Source organism: Chionomys nivalis, chromosome X, assembly GCF_950005125.1.
Source record: "Chionomys nivalis chromosome X, mChiNiv1.1, whole genome shotgun sequence".
Lineage (NCBI taxonomy): Eukaryota > Metazoa > Chordata > Mammalia > Rodentia > Cricetidae > Chionomys > Chionomys nivalis.
The window spans coordinates 27,525,333-27,545,982 of record NC_080112.1 but is presented as its reverse complement, the minus strand read 5'-3'; the positions used below and the strand labels follow the sequence as shown (position 1 = coordinate 27,545,982).

At 39.8% G+C, this 20,650-nt stretch overlaps 2 protein-coding genes across 4 annotated transcripts in view; one reads left to right on the top strand and one right to left on the bottom strand.

The window, feature by feature from the left end:
• Otc (ornithine transcarbamylase) overlaps positions 1-14,172 on the bottom strand; it is a 99,964-nt gene extending 85,792 nt beyond the window's left edge. Inside the window, exon 1 of the mRNA XM_057759715.1 lies at positions 14,048-14,172. The gene's annotated coding sequence lies outside the window, so the exon portion shown is untranslated. The remainder of the gene's footprint in view (positions 1-14,047) is intronic.
• The window catches only part of Rpgr (retinitis pigmentosa GTPase regulator), a 49,030-nt gene continuing 42,374 nt past the window's right edge, over positions 13,995-20,650 (top strand). For all 3 annotated transcript variants that reach the window (XM_057759713.1, XM_057759712.1, XM_057759711.1), the window contains exons 1-5: positions 13,995-14,144; positions 16,399-16,524; positions 17,275-17,367; positions 18,935-18,997; positions 19,877-20,035. In XM_057759713.1, coding sequence (XP_057615696.1) covers positions 14,003-14,144; positions 16,399-16,524; positions 17,275-17,367; positions 18,935-18,997; positions 19,877-20,035 — 583 coding nt within the window. In that variant the 5' untranslated portion in view covers positions 13,995-14,002. The remainder of the gene's footprint in view (positions 14,145-16,398; positions 16,525-17,274; positions 17,368-18,934; positions 18,998-19,876; positions 20,036-20,650) is intronic.

The window sequence follows — 20,650 nt, the reverse complement described above, 5'->3', positions numbered from 1 at the left end:
TCTGCCTCCTGAGTGCTGGGGTTAAAGGTGTGCGCCACCGCCACCCAGCCACACCCTCTCATCTTAAAACACACAACCCTGCAAGCTAGAAGTTAGCATCCAAATTAAACAGAGGAAGAATGAGAGGTAGAGTAGAAACAGCTTGCTCGCCTGGGCTCTAAGGCAGAAATAAGAACAAATCACGTGTTTGAAGCCTGGCTTACACTAGGCTTGTTCTCTCAATTGAGGGGACGACTCCCCTGGGGGTGCTCAAGGCCATCTGACTTGTTGAAGAAAACAAATAATAGAGCATCTAGTTATGCTTCCCGTCCTAGTCTGCTTTCTATTGCTGGGATATATACCCTAATCAAAAGCAACGTGGGAAGGAAAGGGTTTATTAGACTTATAAATCAGGATTATACTCCATCACTGAGGGAAGTCAGGGCAAGAGCGTGGAGGCAGGAACTGAAGCAGAGACCATAGAGGAACTCTGCTCGCTGGCTTGCTCCTTTTGTTCAGCCTGCTTTCTCAGACACCCAGGACCATTAGACTAGGAGTGGCATGGCCCACAGCGGACTAGACCGCCCCCCCCCAACATCAATCACTAAGCAAGAAAATGTTTCACACTCTCACCTACAGTCAAGTCTCGTGGAAGCATTTTCCCAGGTGTGATTCCCTCTTATTTGATGACCCAAGCTTGTGTCAGGTTGACAAAAAAAAAAAAAAAAAAAAAAAAAAAAAAATTTTACCAGCACAATGATCATTATTTATTTCTTTTTTATGGTGTTCTAAGTGTCCATCAGCTTAAACTTCAAATTACTCTTCAAAGTAACATTATTTTCTAAACTTTAATTAAATCTGTTTTTTTTAAATTCTGTTTAAATGTGAAGACCTAATATATACTTATGGCTTTTTGTAACATATCAGAACATATCTTATGTTCTAGCATCTGTTTAAAATGAAGAGTCAAAAACAATTCTTAGTAATCAAAGAAATGCTAGGCTGAGTGACCTGCTAAAGATAGTAAATGTCTCATTTGAATGCCTAAGTTATGCCCGTGAGAAAAGAATTCTCAAGGTACTGCAAAAATCTCTCCATTTTATTAGCACATGGCATAATGGGAGAAGTCCAGTCATCCATGTCTAATAAAACTAGGACTGAATCATGGCCCAATATTTTCTAATAGAATCACTTACAGATCACTAACCTCTATAAAGTGATTTAATAGTTTCTAGGACATATTTATTAAGTCTTGCCAGGTAGTGCAAGCCTATAGTCTCAGCTACTTGGAAGGCTGAAGTACAAAGATTGCAAATTCAAGGTCTGGTTAGGTGACCTGGTGAGACCCTGGCCCAAAGGGAGAGTGAAATGAGGACTGAGGAAGAGTTCAGTGGCCAGCACTTTCCCAGGCTAGGCCAGGCCCTAGGTTTCATTCCCTATACCACAATCCTTACTACAAAAGAAAATAGGAAAAAGCAAAGAAAGAGAAACTAAATTGTGTTATTATATTGACATCATTTAGACACCTTTAATTTTATTCTAACAATGATATACTTTTAAAAACACAGTCTTACAAAGATTATTTGCTTATAAAGAATAAGGTTTCATTATGACATCTTCTAAAAAATGTTCTCTACCCTTCACACTCTTTCCTATGCCCCTCTGTGTGCTTCCCATGCCCAGCAGTCTCCTTTCCATGTTCTGGCCTCATGTGACCTTTTGCTTTTTCCTCAAAAAGGGTAAGACCTCCCATGGGGAGTCAACAAGATCTGGCATATCAAGTTGAGGCAGGACCAAGCCCCTCCCCCTGTATGGGGGCTGAGCAAGATATCCCTCCAAATGGAATGGGCTCCAAAAAGTCAGTTCATGCACTAGGGAAAAATCCTGGTCCCACTGCCAGTGTCCCCACAGACTGCCCTTTATGAGGAGTGGATGGGGGGGGGTTGGGGGAGGTGAGGGAAGTAGGAAAAGGGGAGGGCGAGAGGGAGGGAGAACTCTGCTTGGTATGTAAAATGAAAAAAAAAACCTTTTAAATAAAAAATTTTAAAATAAGCTTATATGGAGGAAATGTTTGTTTTCACTTATAGTTTCGGATGTTTCCGTCTACGTGAGATTGACAAGGAATGCCTGTTCCTACCACTATAGTAGGAGCATGTGGCAGAGAAAACTGCTTCAGAGAAAGTCAATGTGTAAAATTTTAAGACAATTCTGAAGCCATTTATGACAATTGTGAGCCCTCTCAGTCTCAGCAGTAATGCTCCCGCCCAAGTCCCCTCTGGGAACCAAGGACCTAACAATTGCCCACACACGTACTGAAATGTTGGGAACTTTCCATCATCTCCCCGAGTCCTTGTGAATGATCTCCAAATAGAACTCAGTTATTGAATAGGGGCAAGATAACCCTTAGGTGTTGACTCAGTTACTGATGTTTTGACTTAGGCCCTGGGAAAAAGGGCAAAGTGACCCTCAGATGTTTTCCCTTACCTCATCTGATCTGGCAACCACTTTCCAGCCAATTACTAGTAATAGCCCTTCTGAATAAGCCAACTATAAAGAACAACCCCCAGACACCCTTCCTTCTGTGGTTTTTCCCTTTAAAAATAGCCTGTACCAGCTATTCGGGGTCTTTCTAGCCTCCTGAATGCTGGAAGACCCTGTCATGACAGAATTAACAAAATCCTTATGCTTTTACATCAGCTGTGGTGGTGAGAGATGGTCTCTGGGGGGCGACTCCTCCTCGGTGATTGGACTCTAGGGTCCAACAAATGGACTTAAGAAACAAGCTGGTATAGCCATTTTAATATCTGATAAAATAGACTTCAATCCAAAACTAATCAGAAGAGATAGGAAAGGACACTATATACTTACCAAAGGAAAAATCCACAAAGAGAACATTGTAATTCTTAATGTCTATGCACCAAGCACAAGGGCACCCAAGTTTATAAAAGAAGCACTACTACACTGGGCAGTGGTGGTGCACGCCTTTAATCCCAGCACTCAAGAGGCAGAGCAGGTGGATCTCTGTGAGTTCAAGGTCAGCCTAATCTACAAGAGCTAGTTCCAGTACAGACTCCAAAGCTATAGAGAAACCCTGTCTAAAAAAAAACAAAAAAGAAAGAAAGAAAGAAAGAAAGAAAGAAAGAAAGAAAGAAAGAAAAAGAAATACTGCTACAACTTAAATCACATATTGACCCCAACATACTGATCGTGGGAGACTTCAATAGCCCACTCTCACCAGTGGGCAAGTCATCCAAACAAAAACTAACCAGAGAAATGCTGGAGTTGACGGATGATATAAACCAAATGGAACTAACAGATATCTACAGAACATTTCACCCAAAAGCAAAAGAGTATACCTTTTCAGCACCTGACAGAGTGTTCTCCAAAAGGGACCACATTTTCAGACACAAAACAAGTCTCAAAAGATACAAGAGAATTTAAATAACTCCTTGCATTTTATCTAATCACCATTGATTAAAGTTGGATATCAACAACAGGGAGCTTACAAACTCAGGGAAACTGAACAACTCACTACTGAATGAAAGAAAAGTCAAGATAGAAAATAAGAAAAAAATTAAAGACTTCCTAGAATTGAATGAAAATGAATATACAACATACCCACACTTCTGTGACATGATGAAGCTGGTTCATAACACTAAGTTCCTACATAAAAAGCTAGGAGAGATCTCATGCTAGCCACTTAACAGCACACCTGAAAGTCCTAGGTGGTGGTGCACGCCTTTAATCCCAGCACTCGGGGAGGCAGAGGAAGGCGAATCTCCATGAGTTTGAGGCCTGCCTGGTCTACAGAGATAGTTCCAGGACAGACTCCAAAAGCTACATAGAAACCCTGTATCGAAAAACAAAACAAAACAAAAAAACCAAAAAAAAAAAAAAAAAAAGAAATCACACCCAAGAGGATTGGATGACAAGAAATATTCAAATTCATGGAACAAACACAAATCAAAGAATCAATGAAACAGATTTTGTTGTTTAAGGAAATCAATAAGAATGATAAATTCTTATCCAAATTTTCTAAAAGGCAGAGGGAGAGTATGCAAATTAAGAAAAATAGAGATGGGATCTGATCTCAGCACCAGGAGAGCCATCATTGGGGTGAGTGAGTTTCTGACCTGCGGCAGCAGCCCTGGACACAGAACTCAGACGTTCCTCATCCCCCTATACTACCTGGTCTTCCTGCAGGGACTATACTCCCCAGATACTGCCTCTCTCTTCCTATCCCACCCAGTTTGCATCCAGAACCCCCCCCCTTCTGCCTCCCTCCCCTCTTTGGGCACATAACATCACCCAGCTCAGCCTGTTTGGGCGCTGGGACCAAGTTGTGAGGGCAACCGGGCGGGCAGTAGTTCCTTTGTCTCAATAGCCTGCCTGCAGCAAGCAAGGTAGGCCCTTTGTTCACGAGCTACCTGACCAGCGTGGAGATCTGATCTCGGCACCAGCAGAGCCATCACTGGGGAGAGCCATCACTGGGAAGGTACATCAGTAGGCAAGGAGACCTGATCCTGTAAAAGAAGATCCATAGGGGAGCATTCGGAGGAAGAGATGGGCAGGTGCCAATGCAAGAATTCACCCAACAATCTGAAAAACAACATGAAACCACCAGAACCCAGCGACCTCACAACAGGAGGACATGAACACCTTAATCAAGAAGAAGTAGAAAAAAAATTGACTTTATGAAAGTGATAGAGGCCCTTAAACAGGAGGTGAAAAACTCCCTTAAAGAAATGGATGAGAAGAATAACAGAAAGTTTGAAGAATTGAGTAAATCTGTGAATGATATCCTAGGAAATCAAGGAAAAACAATCAAACAGATAATGGAAACAGTTCAAGACTTGAAAACTGAAATGGAGGCAAGAAAGAAAACACAGAGGGCCGGCTAGACATGGAAAAATCTAGGTAAACAAATAGAGACTACAGAAACAAGCATAACCAACCGAATACAAGAGATATAAGAAAGAATCTCAGATTCTGAAGATACCATAGAGAAAATAAACGCACTGATCAAAGAAAACAGCAAGGCCAACAAACTCTCATCACAAAACATTCAGGAAATCTGGGACACAATAAAAAGACCAAACCCAAGATTAATAAGAGTAGAAGAAGGAGAAGAAGTGCAGCTCAACGGTCCAGAAAATATATTTAATAAAATATAGAAGAAAGTTTTCCCAACCAAAAGAAAGATATACCTATGAAGGTTCAAGAAGCATACAGAACACCAAATAGATTGAATTAAAAAAAAATCCCCTTGCCATATAATAATCAAAACACAAAACATACAGAATGAAGAAAGGATATTAAGAGCTACAAAGGAAAAAGGTCAAGTTACTTATAAAGGTAAACCTATCAGACTTACACCTGACTTCTCTATAGAAACAATGAAAGTCAGAAGGTCTTAGATAGATGTGCTGCAGAAACTAAGAGACCATGAATGCAAGCCCAGACTACTATACCCAGCCAAGCTTTCGTTCACCATCAATGGAGAAAACAAAATATTCCATGATAAAAACAAATTTAAACAATATATAGCCATAAATCCAGCCTTACAGAAAGTAATAGAAGGAAAATCACAACCCAAGGAATCCAACAATGCCCACAATAACTCAGACATCTAACAACCCTTCACCAGCACAACTCAAAGAAGGGAAACACACTAACTCTACCACCAAAAATAAATAAATAAATAAATGGAGTTAACAACCACTGGTCATTAATATCACTTAATATCAATGGACTCAATTCACCTATAAAAAGATACAGGCTAAGAGATTGGATGTGAAAACAGGATGCAACATTCTGCTGCTTACAAGAAACACACCTCAACCACAAAGACAGACACTAACTCAGAGTAAAGGGTTAAGAAAAGATTTTTCAATCAAACGGACCTAAGAAACAAGTGGGTGTGGCTATACTAATTTCTAACAAAATTGACTTCAAACTAAAATCAATCAGAAGAGATGGAAAGGGACATTTTATACTCATTACAGGAACAATCCATCAGGATGAAGTCTCAATCCTGAATATCTATGCCCGTAATATAAAAGCACTCACTTATGTAAAAGAAACATTACTAGAACTCAAGGCAGACATCAAACCCCACACACTAATAGTAGGAGACTTCAACACACCTCTCTCACCAATGGACAGGTCAATCAGACAGAAACCTAACAGAGAAATAAGAGAATTAATGGAGGTAATGAATCAAATGGATTTAACAGACATCTATAGAATATTCCACCCAAATAGGAAAGAATATACCTTCTTCTCAGCATCTCATGGAGCCTTCTCGAAAATTGACCACATACTCAACAACAAAGCAAACTTCCACAGATATAAAAAATTTTAGTAACCACCTGTGTCTTATCGGATCACCATGGAATAAAGTTAGAATTTAACAATAATTCTACCCCCAGAAAGCCTACAAACTCATGGAAGCTGAACAGTCAACTACCGAACCACCCCTGGGTCAGAAAAGAAATAAAGAAAGAAATTAAAGTCTTCATTGAATTCAACAAAAATGAAGACACAACATACCCAAACCTATGGGACACTATGAAAGCAGTGCTAAGAGGAAAGTTCATAGCACTAAGTGCCCACATAAAGAAAAAAAAACAAAAAAAAAACAAAAAACGGAGAAAGCTCACAGTGGAAAGTTAACAGCACAGCTGGAAGCTCTAGAAAAAAAAGAAGCAGACTCATCCAGCAGGAGTAGAAGACTGGAAATAATCAAACTGAGGGCTGAAATCAACAAAATAGAAACACAGAAAACAATCCAAAGAATCAATGAAACAAAGAGCTGGTTCTTTAAGAGAGTCAACAAGATTGACAAACCTTTATCCAAACTAATCAAAAGGCGGAGAGAGAACATGCAAATTAACAAGATCAGAAATGAAGAGGGGGACATAACAGACACTAAGGAAATTCAGAGAATCATTAGGTCTTACTACAAAAGCTTATACGCCACAAAATTGGAAAAATGTAAAAGAAATGGACTTGTTTTTAGATAAATACTATTTACCAAAATTAAATCAAGACCAGGTGAACAATTTAAATAGACCTATAAGTCATGAGAAAATAGAAGCTGTCAATAAAAAACTCCCAAACAAAAAAAGCCCAGGACCAGATGGTCTTAATGCAGAATTTTATCAGAACTTTCAAGAAGAGCTGATACCTATACTCCCTAATGTGTTTCACATAATAGAATCAGAAAAGTCATTGCCAAATTCTTTTTATGAAGCTACAGTCACCCTGATTCCAAAACCACACAAAGACCCAACCAGGAAAGAGAATTACAGAAAATCTCACTCATGAACATCAATGCAAAAATTCTCAATAAAATTCTGGCAAAGAGAATCCAAGAACACATTAAAAAAATATCCATTATGATCAAGTAGGCTTCATCCCAGAGATGCAAGGCTGGTTCAACATATGAAAATCTATCAGTGTAATCCATCATATAAATAAACTGAAAGAAAAAAACCATATGATCATTTCATTAGATGCTGGAAAAGCATTTGACAAAATTCAACACCCTTTTATGATAAAGGTTATAGAGAGGTTAGGAATACAAGGATCATACCCAAATATAATAAAAGCAATATATAGCAAGCCAACAGATAATATCAAATTAAATGGAGAGAAACTCAAAGCCATTCCACTAAAATCAGGAACAAGACAAGGCTGTCCACTCTCACCATATCTCCTCAACATAGTTCTTGAAGTTCTAGCAATAGCAATAAGACAACATAAGGAGATCAAGGGGATTTGAATAGGAAAGGAAGAAGTTAAACTTTCGGTATTTGCAGATGATATGATAGTGTACATTAGTGATCCCAAAAACTCTACCAAAGAACTCCTACAGCTGATAAATACCTTCAATGATGTGGCAGGTTACAAGATCAACTCAAAAAAAAATCAGTAGCCCTCCCATACACAAAGGATAGAGAAGCAGAGAGGGAAATCAGAGAAACTTCACCTTTTACGATAGCCACAAATAGCATAAAGTTCTTGGGGTAACTCTAACCAAGGAAGTAAAAGATCTACTTGACAAGAACTTTAAGGCATTGAAGAAAGAAATTGAAGAGGATACCAGAAAATGGGAGGATCTCCCATGCTCTTGGATGGGTAGGATCAACATAGTAAAAATGGCAATTCTACCAAAGACAATCTATAAATTCAACGCAATCCCCATTAAAATCCCAACAAAATTCTTCACAGACCTTGAGAGAGCAATAATCAACTTTATATAGAAAAACAAAAAACACAGGATAGTCAAAACAATCCTATACAATAAAGGAACTTCTGCAGGCATTACTATCCCTGACTTCAAACTCTATTACAGAGCTACAGTAATGAAAACAGCTCGGTATTGGCATAAAAACAGAGAAGTCGATCAATGGAATCGAATAGAAGACCCGGATATTAACCCACAAATTTATGAACACCTAATTTTCGACAAAGGAGTTAAAAGTATACAATGGAAGAAAGAAAGCATCTTCAACAAATGATTTTGGCATAACTGGATGTCAGTCTGTAGAAGAATGAAAATAGATCCATATCTATCACCATGCACAAAACTCAAGTCCAAATGGATTAAAGACCTCAATATCAGTCTGAACTCACTGAACCTGATAGAAGAGAAAGTGGGAAGTAGACTGCAACACATGGGCACAGGAGACCACTTCCTACGTATAACCCCAGTAGCACAGACAATAAGGGCAACATTGAAAAAATGGGACCTCTGTAAAACAAAGGACACTGTCATTAAGACAAAAAGGCATCCTACTGAATGGGTGAAGATCTTCACCAACCCTGCATCAGACAAAGGTCTGATCTCCAAAATATATAAAGAACTCAAGAAACTAGACTGTAAAATTCTAATTAATCCAATTAAAAAATGGGGCACTGAACTGTACAGAGAATTCTCAACGGAAGAAGTTCAAATGGCCAAGAGACACTTAAGGTCATGCTCAACCTTCTTAGCGATCAGGGAAATGCAAATCAAAACAACTTTGAGATACCATCTTACACCTGTCAGAATGGCTAAAATCAAAAACACCAATGACAGCCTTTGCTGGAGAGGATGTGGAGTAAGGGGAACACTCATCCATTGCTTGTGGGAATGGAAACTTGTGCAACCACTTTGGAAATCAATGTGGTGGTTTCTCAGGACGTTCGGGATCAACCTACCTCAGGATCCAGCAATACCACTCTTGGGAATATACCCAAGAGATGTCAAATCATACTATAAAGGTATTTGTTCAACTATGTTCATAGTAGCATTATTTGTAATAGCCAGAACCTGGAAACAACCTAGATGCCCCTCAAGGGAAGAATGGATAAAGAAAGTGTGGAATATATATGCATTAGAGTACTACTCAGTGGTAAAAAAAAGCAATGACATGGAAATAGAAGACACTATCCTGAGTGAGATAACCCAGACCCAAAAAGATGAATATGGTATGTACTCACTCATTTCTGGACTCTAGCCACAAACCAAGGTCATTAAGCCTATAGTTCACAAGCCCAGAGAAGCCAAATAACATGGTGAACCCAAAGAAAAACATTTATAGATCCTCCTGGAAATTGAAAGCAAACAAGATTGCAGGACAAAAGTTGTGAGCATGGGGGTGGGGTAAAGAGTGGGGGTGAAGTTGGGGAAAAGGGGAGAGGGGGAGAGGGAAGGGAGAAGGGAAGGACTGGCAACAGTTTGGGGTAGTTGGAGAGTGGAGATGGAGGAAGGGCGGATATAAGAGCAGGGAAGAAGATACCTACATTAAGGGATCCATTTTAGGGTTGGCAAGAGACTTGGCTCTAGAGGGGATCCCAAGTGTCCACGGGGATGTCCCCAGCTAGGTCCTTGGACAGCAGAGGAGAGGGTACCTGAACGGTCCTTGCCCCACTATCACGCTGATGATTATCTGGAATATCACCATAGAATCTTCATCCAGTGATGGATGGAGATAGAGAGACCCTCATCAGAGGAACAGACTGAGCTCCCAAGGTCCAGTTGAAGAGCAGAAGGAGGGAGAAGACGAGCAAAGAAGTCAGGACCGTGAGGGCTTGGTCTTCCAACTGAGGCAGTGTGCCTGTTCTCTAATTGGGAGCTCACCAAATCCAGCTGGACCGGGCCTGAATGACCATGTATTCAAACCAGACTCTCTGAACGTGGCTGACAATGGTGGCTGACTGAGAAGCCATTGATAAACACATTGGGACTTGTTTTTACGGCATGTTCTGGCTTTTTGGGACCCTAGTCTATATGGATGCACACCTTCCTAGGCCTGGATGTAGGAAGGAGGGCCTTGGACTTCCCACAGGGCAGGGTTCCCTGCCCTCTCTCAAGCAGGGTGGGAGAGGGAGGAGGGGGAGGGCGTCTGGAGGAGCGGGAGGGGATTGGGAGGAGGGAAGGAAGTGTAAATAATTGAATGGAATAATAATAATTTAAAAAGATCAAAAAAATAAAACTCTAAATTAATTTCTGGCCAAAAAGTAAATAAATAAAAAATAAAAAAATCATAAAACAATAAAATTCCAGTCACCAGTTCAAATAGTGAATTTTAAAACCAAATATTCTAGGGCAACATAATCCAAGAATTTACTAACTTGATGCTTATGTGCTGAGGAATGACATGAATAAATATTAAAAAGATTTTTCTAGTAATGGATGCATCGTGTTTCCATATGGACAACGAAACAGTGCAGCCTGAAGTCTGAGCTGCGGCATCTCAGGCAGTTTGTTGGCACTGCATTGTGTGACAGCACATTCAGTGCAACGTGTTCGGGGCCCGTGTTTAGGGGTTAGCCTATGGTAATGTCACAGCAGACAACACAGGTAGGTGAGTGCTGCCAGAAACACGTCAGTTCACCAGACATTTGACTTGAAATCATCTTTTGGTCATTATGTGTTCAAAACCTTTTCAGTGTTGGTGAACACCTTGTTATCTTCCACATTCAGTTTCCTGGCCCAGTATGATTGTACACGTCACAGTTTGGAAAACTGAGACTTAGGCACTCCACACTCTCTGATATGAAGAAAATGACTTCATGGGTTGAAACAATATAACTGAGGGAATTATGCAGGAGGCCCTTACTGCTTGTTGAAGGGTCAACATCTCTCCCTCATTTACCAATACCCTTGTAGAACATAAAAAAAAAAAAAAAAACTCTTCTGACCCAAAAACACTGTATTTCTATCCCCACTCTCTTGCCTTCATGTGGTAACCCAGGAGGTCATGCTCATAATGCAGCCAAAACATAGTTATACCTCCATCAGTAGCCCAGGCTTCCGTGTGACCCAGTGAAACGTGTAGTCATTGAGTCATGCTGGGTGTGTAGTGGGAATCAAAATGAATCATTTGTGCTGTCATCGAGATGTGAGTGTTGTTTTTACAATGACACAGACAGCCTGGGTTTTCAGTGAGCATAGCCAACTTTGTCTTGTTGCTAATATCAAACAGTATTCAGTGCTTGATTCCAGGCACTCAAGTATCAGTTTATCATTCATTACCTAATACCTCTATGCGATTTTCGGAAATAGAGAATATTACAGATAATATAAAATATGTATGATCTAAGGCACTTTCAGAACTATATATGTGTGTGGTAGATTATATATATGTATATATTATATATATATATATCCTAGACTATATATATGTGTGTGTGTTGTGTGTGTGCATGTTTGTGTTTGTATAGTATGGTATATAGATATAATCTACATAAATATATAGATGAATCACAAATATCAATCATATATTGTGAGAGGAAAGTTTTACTTCCCTGTTCTGTGGTTCCACTTTCCCTCTCTTCCTGTGCATGCACTATTTCTAATGCTGTTGCCCTAGTTCATGCTGTTCCCTGAGCATCTCCTACTTCCTACTCCAATATTGCCTCTTCTTCCATTGCCACCACCAACCCGCCCTTTCAGCACAGGTAATAATCAGATCGCTGCATTCAGAAGATATTTATGTTTCCCCTTACTTAATACGGCCCCATCACGTGACCAATTTGACCTCACTCTTTGTTGGCACATTATTCCACAGGCTCTCTCCAGTCACACTTTTCTTGACGCTCTGTTGCTGGGACATTATACTTTGACATCCTTCATTACCCCTCTTATGTTCATTTGCCTTTCCCTTTCCTTCTTCCCTAAAATGTCATGATCATGTTTATCCAGGCATTCCATAACTGTGTGGCTCCACCTGGATCTTCTTCTCATCAACTGCTTGCTCGGCTCAGGGCCTCCACTGCACTGTCCTGTGTGTTCAAAGGCTGAGTCCACTATCTTCTCCATTCCTGCACTGACCTAACTTGAACACCCCCCCCCATTCTTCTCATCTCCGTTAAAAGTACCAACCTGTCCTAGTTAATTATGTTGGAACCCAGCATGGAAGTGCTCAGTCCAACTTTTACTTTATTGTACTCTGAAAGTTACTTTTAAAAGCAAATGAAATCACATTATAAACAAAGCAAGTCTTTAAATATTCTGATTTTTCTCATTGTGATTATTATTAACCTTTAAACAACTTGAGGGTCAATCAGGTCCTCCGTAAAATGAGTTAAGCTACCTTTTTGGTTGTTGTTGGTGTAAATTATTTAATAGTTAAGCATTTTCCAGGGGGTGACAATCAGACTCAATTTTCTGTGTGCCAAAACACCTGACTCTAAGCTGCCTGACCACTTTTGTATGTAAATACCTGTGATAATCTTTCTCTCATTGCTCAGATTTCCAGGGCAGGCAGAATGACTTCAAGAACACATGAAACTGATCATTCCCTATTATTGCACTGCTTACAGCTCCGTCATGATTTCTCGTGGTCTTTAGGATAAAAATTCAGAATCTGGAGGCACATGCCTTTAATCCCAGCACTCGGGATGCAGAGGCAGGCAGATCTCTGAGAGTTCCAGGCCAGCCTGCTCTACAAGAGCTAGTTCCAGGACAGGCTCCAAAGCCACAGAGAAACCTTGTCTCGAAAAAAAAAAAAAAAATCCAGAATCTGTAACATGCCCCAAAAGCTGCCATCTCGATTAAGCCTCATCAAGGTGCTGGAAAGACCAAGCTCCCTGAGAATCTTTGCCTACAACTGGCTTTGTCCAGAGTGCTCTAATCCATTTTTGTTTCTTTTTCTTCAGTCTTAACACTTACCATGTTTTCATTTGACAAGATTTTGTCTCTCTTAAACTCCTGTTCCGGGTTCTATTAGCACCTCACCCTCAATTTTAGCTTGTATACAAATGATTGGATTCGATTCCTTCTTCCCATTTTAATAAAAATGCCTTGAAAAATGTAGAAATACTCTCTAAAGTCATTCAGGGAGCCTTAAATCCAGTTCTGCTTGGTTAAGATCAACTACCACAGGTATATTTCTCATCCTAGAAACCAAGGTTTAGCCAGAAATATATAACGTTTCACAGGGAATTATATATATCTTCTATAGGAGACACAGGCAGACTGCTCAGAGTTCAGGATTGACTACTTTAACTGGGCCTCCCTTCCCCTGTATAATCAGCATAAATCTGCAAACAGGAGTGACATTACCCATCTTACATGATGGTAACAACATTCATTCATTTAGGAATGTTCTAATGTGTGTATCTAGTTTTATTTCTGGGAATACAAATGACATTTCGGATGTAAGACGCTTAGTGGCTAGCTCTGTTGCAGATTATCACTTATTTGTATTTGCAAAGCTGTGCGTTGACGTTTGCGTGTGTCACAGAAGTTATGCTGTCACTATCCCCTCTAGGTCCCTGCACGGCCAATATCTCTACAGAAGTGGATGCTGCGCTCTCAACACCTCGCAGTCTGCGGCGTGGCCGCTCTTCCAATCACAACCGCTAGAGGGCGCGCGGACACCTACCGCCTCGACCGCACTAGCGCCTCAGTGACACCACTTCCTCATCCCACCTTCCAACCGCCTTTCGCCCCGCCCTGCGTCTCAAAGCCCCGCCTCCGTTGCCCCTAGCGTCTGTTTGTTGACTTCCGGGAGCACAGAAGTGGTCGATGCCAAGAGGGTCGCGATGGGGCCCCCGGGGGCTAGGGCAATACCTTAGGCCCAATCGAGTCGCCCCTGCTGTCTTTCCGAAGCAGGCACAGATTCCCTTCACAGTTTTCGGCATGGCGGAGCCTGAGTCGCTGGTGCCGGGTGAGTCGCGTCCGAATGGCGGCGGCGGCTGGCCGGGAGGGAGGGAGGGTCCGCGGGCGGGCGGGAGGCCAGGCCCCGCCTCCAGGCCGGCCCTGGCAGAGTGCAGGCCGCAATCTGATCCGTTGTTAGAAGGAAACTCTTACCTTGCTGCTGCGAATAAAAAGCTTTGTTGGGACCCGGAGGAAGTGACTGGGAACAAGGGGAAGAGGGTCCTTGTGTTTTTAGTAAGCTTTCCGTGACTTTTCTCGGAGGCTGCGGCAGCCTAAGCTTTCCAAGGTCTCTACTTAACAACCGCTGAGCGAACGAGATGTCCCTAGGACCCACTTAGGTACTGAATTCAGTAAGGAGTGAGTGAACCTGGAGTGAGAGGTTAAAAAGAACAGAAGAAACGAACTGGACAAAGCCCTTAAACACATTTAAAAAAAAAAAAAACTGTTCTTAAGCGCTGGTTTTACGTAAGTTAAAATTATGACCCAGTACGGCTTCCGTACCGGGTAGTACAGGTAGACATTTCCTGAAGCAGCACTTAACTACAACTATTTGAAACATAGAACTGTTCAGTAATCTGTTAAAATGGTGGTCATAGTCCACTGAATTGATTTTCACATACAGTCTAATGAGTTCCGATTAACACTTTGAAAAATAGTCACTGTATTAGAGCAGAATTATATATTTAAATATGTATTGCACTTTCTGCCGTGCTCTTGTCTCAAAGGGATTTTGAGTTTATGCCTTCTGGAGTTCATACCTTAGTGAGAGTACAGAAAAATAAAGTGACAATAGGCTTGACATTAGAAGCCAGAGGATAGAATGGAGCCACCAAATCCTGGTTTTGGTTCGGGAGAGGGCTGTCTGGAGAGGCTTTCTGGGTTCTCAGAATAAAACAGTTAAATGATTCCTTGTAGGGAAGTTTTGAGTGGTTTCTAGGCCCTGACCTCCCAAGGCTCAGTTATTAAATTGGAACTGATTTGTCTCACAGTCGTTCGTAAATGGCTTAGACCCTCTCACATCCACTATGCTTTCTCTGAAAATTTCCCAGAACCTGGGTCTGACTTTCTATTTGGGGTGCGTGGGGGCGGGTGGGGGGAAGAGGTTAAATAGTTACGGGGAACTGGGAACTGTTAATGGACTTTTTAGTCTTTTGACAATGGTCCTGGTCTGTCTTTCTATTTGGGGTGTGTGTGTATTTAGTTCCTGGGAACTGTTCATGGATGTTTAGTCTTTTGAAAATGGTGCTGGTCCAAAAATGCCAGTAACTACTCCTCAGATCAAGTGATGGCAATTTGAGAATGTCAAATCTCAGCATCCACCTGCAGTCTCCATGGCCTGATCTATAAATCAAAGTCTCATTCTCCTCATTAGGAATAGGAAAAGCTGAAGTGTTCAAGTGTTAAAATCTGGGTGATATGCTGCCTTTCATACTAAAAGTATTGAAATCTCTTTGACTTCCTAGGCACCATTATAGTGACATGACGACAGTCATAAATAGTGTAGAAGGGAACTTTCCTGTGTGAAAATTAGAACCATCTTCAATGTAACTGGTGTTTATTAGAGGAGCACCCTGTGCAATGGGTATAAGTAGTAATATAGTTGAGAAAAGATAATGCCCATCAACAGACATTTTGGTAATCATTTGAGAGATTGCTGTATGGTGCATAATTGATTTTTAAAGCGTTATATGGTGCAAGTAAGACAGTAGGAAAATAATGTGTTTATTTCTGCCCTGCCCTAGTTTTAATGAATAGTCACTGGCATTTTCAACAGTTTGATATTTTTAGTACCATTTCTTCCTTGAATGCAAACACTGGCAGTTCTTTGGAAGAACTCAAGAAAATCCAAATTCACTTAAAGAGGTACTCTGCACAACTTTTCTGTGATATTAAGGGAAAAAGCACAGTGCTGTTTTGGTTCTGACTGGGAAAAGATCCCAGAAATTGTAGAAGGCAGAAATTGTACCAGCTCATTCAGGACAGCAGAAGAATTAGTAATGGATGGTGGCTTTCCTTGTCATTGTGTCCATTTACCTCAGCTCACTGACTAACACAGGCTTCAATTACCAGCCGTCACAGGTGATGCAAGGTGAAGGCTGAGGAATAGGATGAGTTAAGGCGAGAGAAGGAAGGCTGAAATGATGTTCAGTCAGAGTCAAAGCTGTCGTGGGGGAAACAGTTTATATACATGCAATAGGAAAATGTGTTTTCATAACAGGAAGCATGGTTCAATTTGTAAAATGAAAAGTGTTTTATATTTGCAGATACGGGTGCTGTGTTTACATTTGGAAAAACTAAATTTGCTGAAAATATCCCTAGCAAATTCTGGTTTAAGAATGACGTACCTATATGTCTTTCGTGTGGTGATGAACATACTGCTATTGTTACAGGTTAGTATTACAATCCTAGATGAAGAGAGTGATTCTTAGAGAATACTAAATGTTATGTGTGATGTTTAATAAAAGTTGTTGCTGCCTGATGTTAGGAACTCTTTATGCTTAATATATAGAAGGACATACGCTGCCTGATGTTAGTAACTCTTTACGCTCATATATAGAAGGACAAGGTAACCTGCTTCAAAACTGACAGATACATTTTAAACATCTATTGTTATTGCCTATAATAGATTTGTTTTGTGACTAAAAATATCATTGATTTGGAACCCAGGAACCTCAAAGGGAGTGATGATCTTATAGAATTACATTTGACCATATTTTACTTTTTTTTTTTTAAATGGCTTAAATGTTACTGTTTTGGTATGTAGAGAGAACAGGCTTTATCATGTGTTAAATATATTGAAAATGTATAGAAAGTGCTTTATATTTGTCAGAAAATTCTTTATGCATCATTTCAAGAGTTTTCAATTTTAAATTACTTTAATAAACGTTAATGTTTTTCTACATGTGAGACTTCTTTGGAATCTATTTCATTGCAATAAAAAAATTGTTAACATATAATCTTAAAAACTCTTTACACCGAATGGAATGTGCCCATACATGGACAGAAAAGGTAACTCACTCCTATTTCTTGTTTTTTGATATTTTTAAAAATGTATGTTTTTTGTTTCCTTGTGAATCATTCATATATTATTATCTATGTGAAGATTGCTTTAATTTGTTATTTCTTTTCCCTCCCACTAGGAAATAATAAACTTTATATGTTTGGCAGTAACAACTGGGGTCAATTAGGATTAGGATCAAAGTCAGCTATCAGCAAACCGACATGTATCAAAGGTTTGGAGCCTTTTCTTCTTTATATTATTTATATATTTTTTAAATATTTTCCAGATTATGTTAAATAACTTTAGTACTGATTCTTTGACGCTTTAATATCATAAATAAAAGTCTTAAATGTTTTTATTTTATAAGATTTACTTGACTATTATTCGTACCTACTCTTCTTCTTTCTGTGAAACTCAGAAATACTTTTATGGTGGAGTCAAAAAATCTCTTTGACTCGAAACCTAAGGACCACTAAGGAAGGAAAGATCCTCTAGTATTGAATTTGACTACCAAACAATTATTTGTTTGCAAAGTGATTTAAATATTACTGCTATTATATATAAGGAAATCAAGCTTCATAATATGCTATAATTTGGAGTTCTGTCTTTTCACAGTTATATGTAGTTATTGGTTATTAAAATTCTACAATGCAGAGTAATGAACTAATCAAGACATCAAGGCTAGTGGTTGATGAATAGAATACCAACAGAGCAAAGTATTTGACACGAGTGTTGTCTCAAGAAACTAGAAAACTTTCTCACTGTTTTATGAAAACTTGTAGGTGTAGCTTATGAACATTAAATTAAAAAGGTGGCGTAGAGTCCTGGGAGTGTGGTAAGAACAGTGTTCTCTAGCTTCAGGGCCCAAATTGAAATTTCAGCTTAAAATTTCAATGTGATTTTGTCATAACCATGCTATTTGTAGGCATTATTATGGGTCCTTTAATGTTATGATTAGAAAGTATTTAATTGGGCACATACTACTAAACACTTGATATTCCTAGTGACATGACCTTCCAAATACCTGATAGAACATTATCGCAGCCTGTGAGATCCATGGAAGCAGAGACTCATAGCCAGCTGTGCAGATGCTTTGCCAGTTGTTTAGGAGGTATTTGTAAGTGTTAAAATATGCAGATGAAGCCAGGTGGTGGTGGTACACAGCTTTAACCCCAGCACTCAGGAGGCAGAGGCAGGTGGATCTCTTGAGTTTGAGACCAGCCTGGTCTACAGATTAAGTTTCATGACAACTAGGGCTACACAGAGAAACCCTGTCTCGAAAAACTATAAATATTTGTAGATAAACAACTTCAACCCATGTACGTGCCTATAATGATTAGTTTTAGGGTTTTTACTGAGTGTCTTAGAAGTTTGTGGCAGGCTCAGTAATAGATCAAGTTGATGAGATACAATATAATGGAATGTACTAGCTCTTGGTGTATTAATTTCCTATAGGGTTTTAAAAATTGGATGCCTTGGCCCTACCTTTGACTCCACATCTCACTGTTTGCCACCCTCCACTGGTTTTTATGATGCACTGTGAATAAACTTCTGGATTAGTAATTTGTGATTAGTTGATTTGGAGTTACATATACCAGGTTTTTCCTAGGTTTTAAATTCCGTCCTGGGTTACAGATTTTTCAGAGTACATGCTTAACATACTCAAAGTCCTCGATTCTATCCCCTGCAGTACAGTAAAGAAAGACATTTCAGTTCTCCCAGTTACTTATCATTTAACCTGGATTATTTATCATTTTCATACCCATAAAATATTGTAATTGTCATATTCTCATGTCTAGCTCTTAAGCCTGAAAAAGTGAAGCTTGCTGCCTGCGGAAGGAACCACACTCTAGTTTCAACAGGTACAGTGTCCATCCTGTGCGCCTTCTATGCAGCCTTGAGAACTGGTTTCCCACTGCAGCAATATTTGTGGCTTGGTAAAATTGCTAGGCATGATCCTTTGGTGGTAGTTAGAATAAAGTTTTAGCAATATAAGTGTGTCGTACATGCATTTGCCATTGGGAATATACAAATTATTGCTGAGTAGCTACAGATTAAGGGCTAGCATCTTTTTCCCTGGGAGCACGCCTGGGGCTGCTTCCTGTTTCTTGTTTTTCCTTCTTTGCTACAGAGATTGAGTGAAAGCCACAGGAAATGCCCCTGATAGGAGTCATCTCAGTTTCAGTCAGAATCTAACTAGGCAATATAATGTGTCTAGAAGTCGATAAAGTAATTCTTAAATTTATTTAGAAAATCAAAGGAGAGCCACAATAGTCAGAACAGTTTTCAAAAAGCTAGCAGTTTTCTGATTCTAGTCCCTGTCATAGTTACAGTCATTCTGGTAATGTAGTATTGACAAAGGGTAGATAAAGTTTAATGAAATAAAGTAGTGTCAAGAAGCAGGCCAACACATGTATGTGTAGCTGATTCCTGCTTTCAGGTTCTCTCCTACTGAACTGTAGCCCCGGCGGCTGATTTCTAACACAGGTTTGAAGACTGTTCAGTGGAGGAAAGTGTGTTTTTACCACACGCTGCTAAAGAGTTAGCGGTGGCATCTTTCCTGGTTCTTCCCCATCACTCTTGTCTCCCAGCCCTTCTCCCTGCCTCAGCAACTCTATGCCACTCTCACCCTGGCGCATCTTTTGTTCATTGTTCATATAAGCGGTGTCTGCTGTTTTCCAGCATGTCTCAGAAGCAGGGTGACTACAGTATGTTAATTGACATTTTTTGTGTGTGTACAGATAAAGGCGGTGTGTATGCAGCTGGAGGAAATAATGAAGGACAGTTGGGGCTTGGTGACACTGATGACAGAGACACTTTTCATCAAATTTGCTTCTTTACACCTAAGGATTCCATTAAACAGCTCTCTGCTGGTGCTAATACATCAGCTGCTTTAACTGGTAAGACTTGTTTGTGCTTCTTTCTGGACACTTCTTTTCTAGTAAGGATATATGAACTCAGTAAATGTGTAACAGTGTTAGCGTTTGTGTACCTTCAGAAGACTTTAGATAGAACTTTCAATCTGTATGTATATGTTGAGTGAGAGATAAATACATTAGAGAAGGTGATTGATAAATAAGTTCTCAGCTCTGCTAGCTAGCTATTCTTTTAGCTATTCTTTTATTTTCATTTTGGTTTTGTTTATTTTGTTTTTTTTTTTTGTTTTTTTTTTTTGAGACAGGTTTTAACTGTGTTGTGTAGCCCTGGCTGTCCTGGATCTCACTCTGTAACCAGGCTGGCCTTGAACTCAGAGGTCTGCCTGCCTCTGCCTCCTGAGTTCAGGGATTAAAGGCGTGTGCCACCACTGCCCGGCTAGATATTCTTAAATGTTACCTTCATTGCATATTCTGAAAGGTACACTTTATGACTTTAATTAAAGTTGCTACCGGAAGTATTGATAGAAATCAGTTGGGATATATGTTATTGAATTGTGGGTAATATAATGATCATTACATATCTTTGTCTTCCTTCTCAAAGTAGATCTGAGAACTGTTTAAAGGTCAGAGCCATGATCC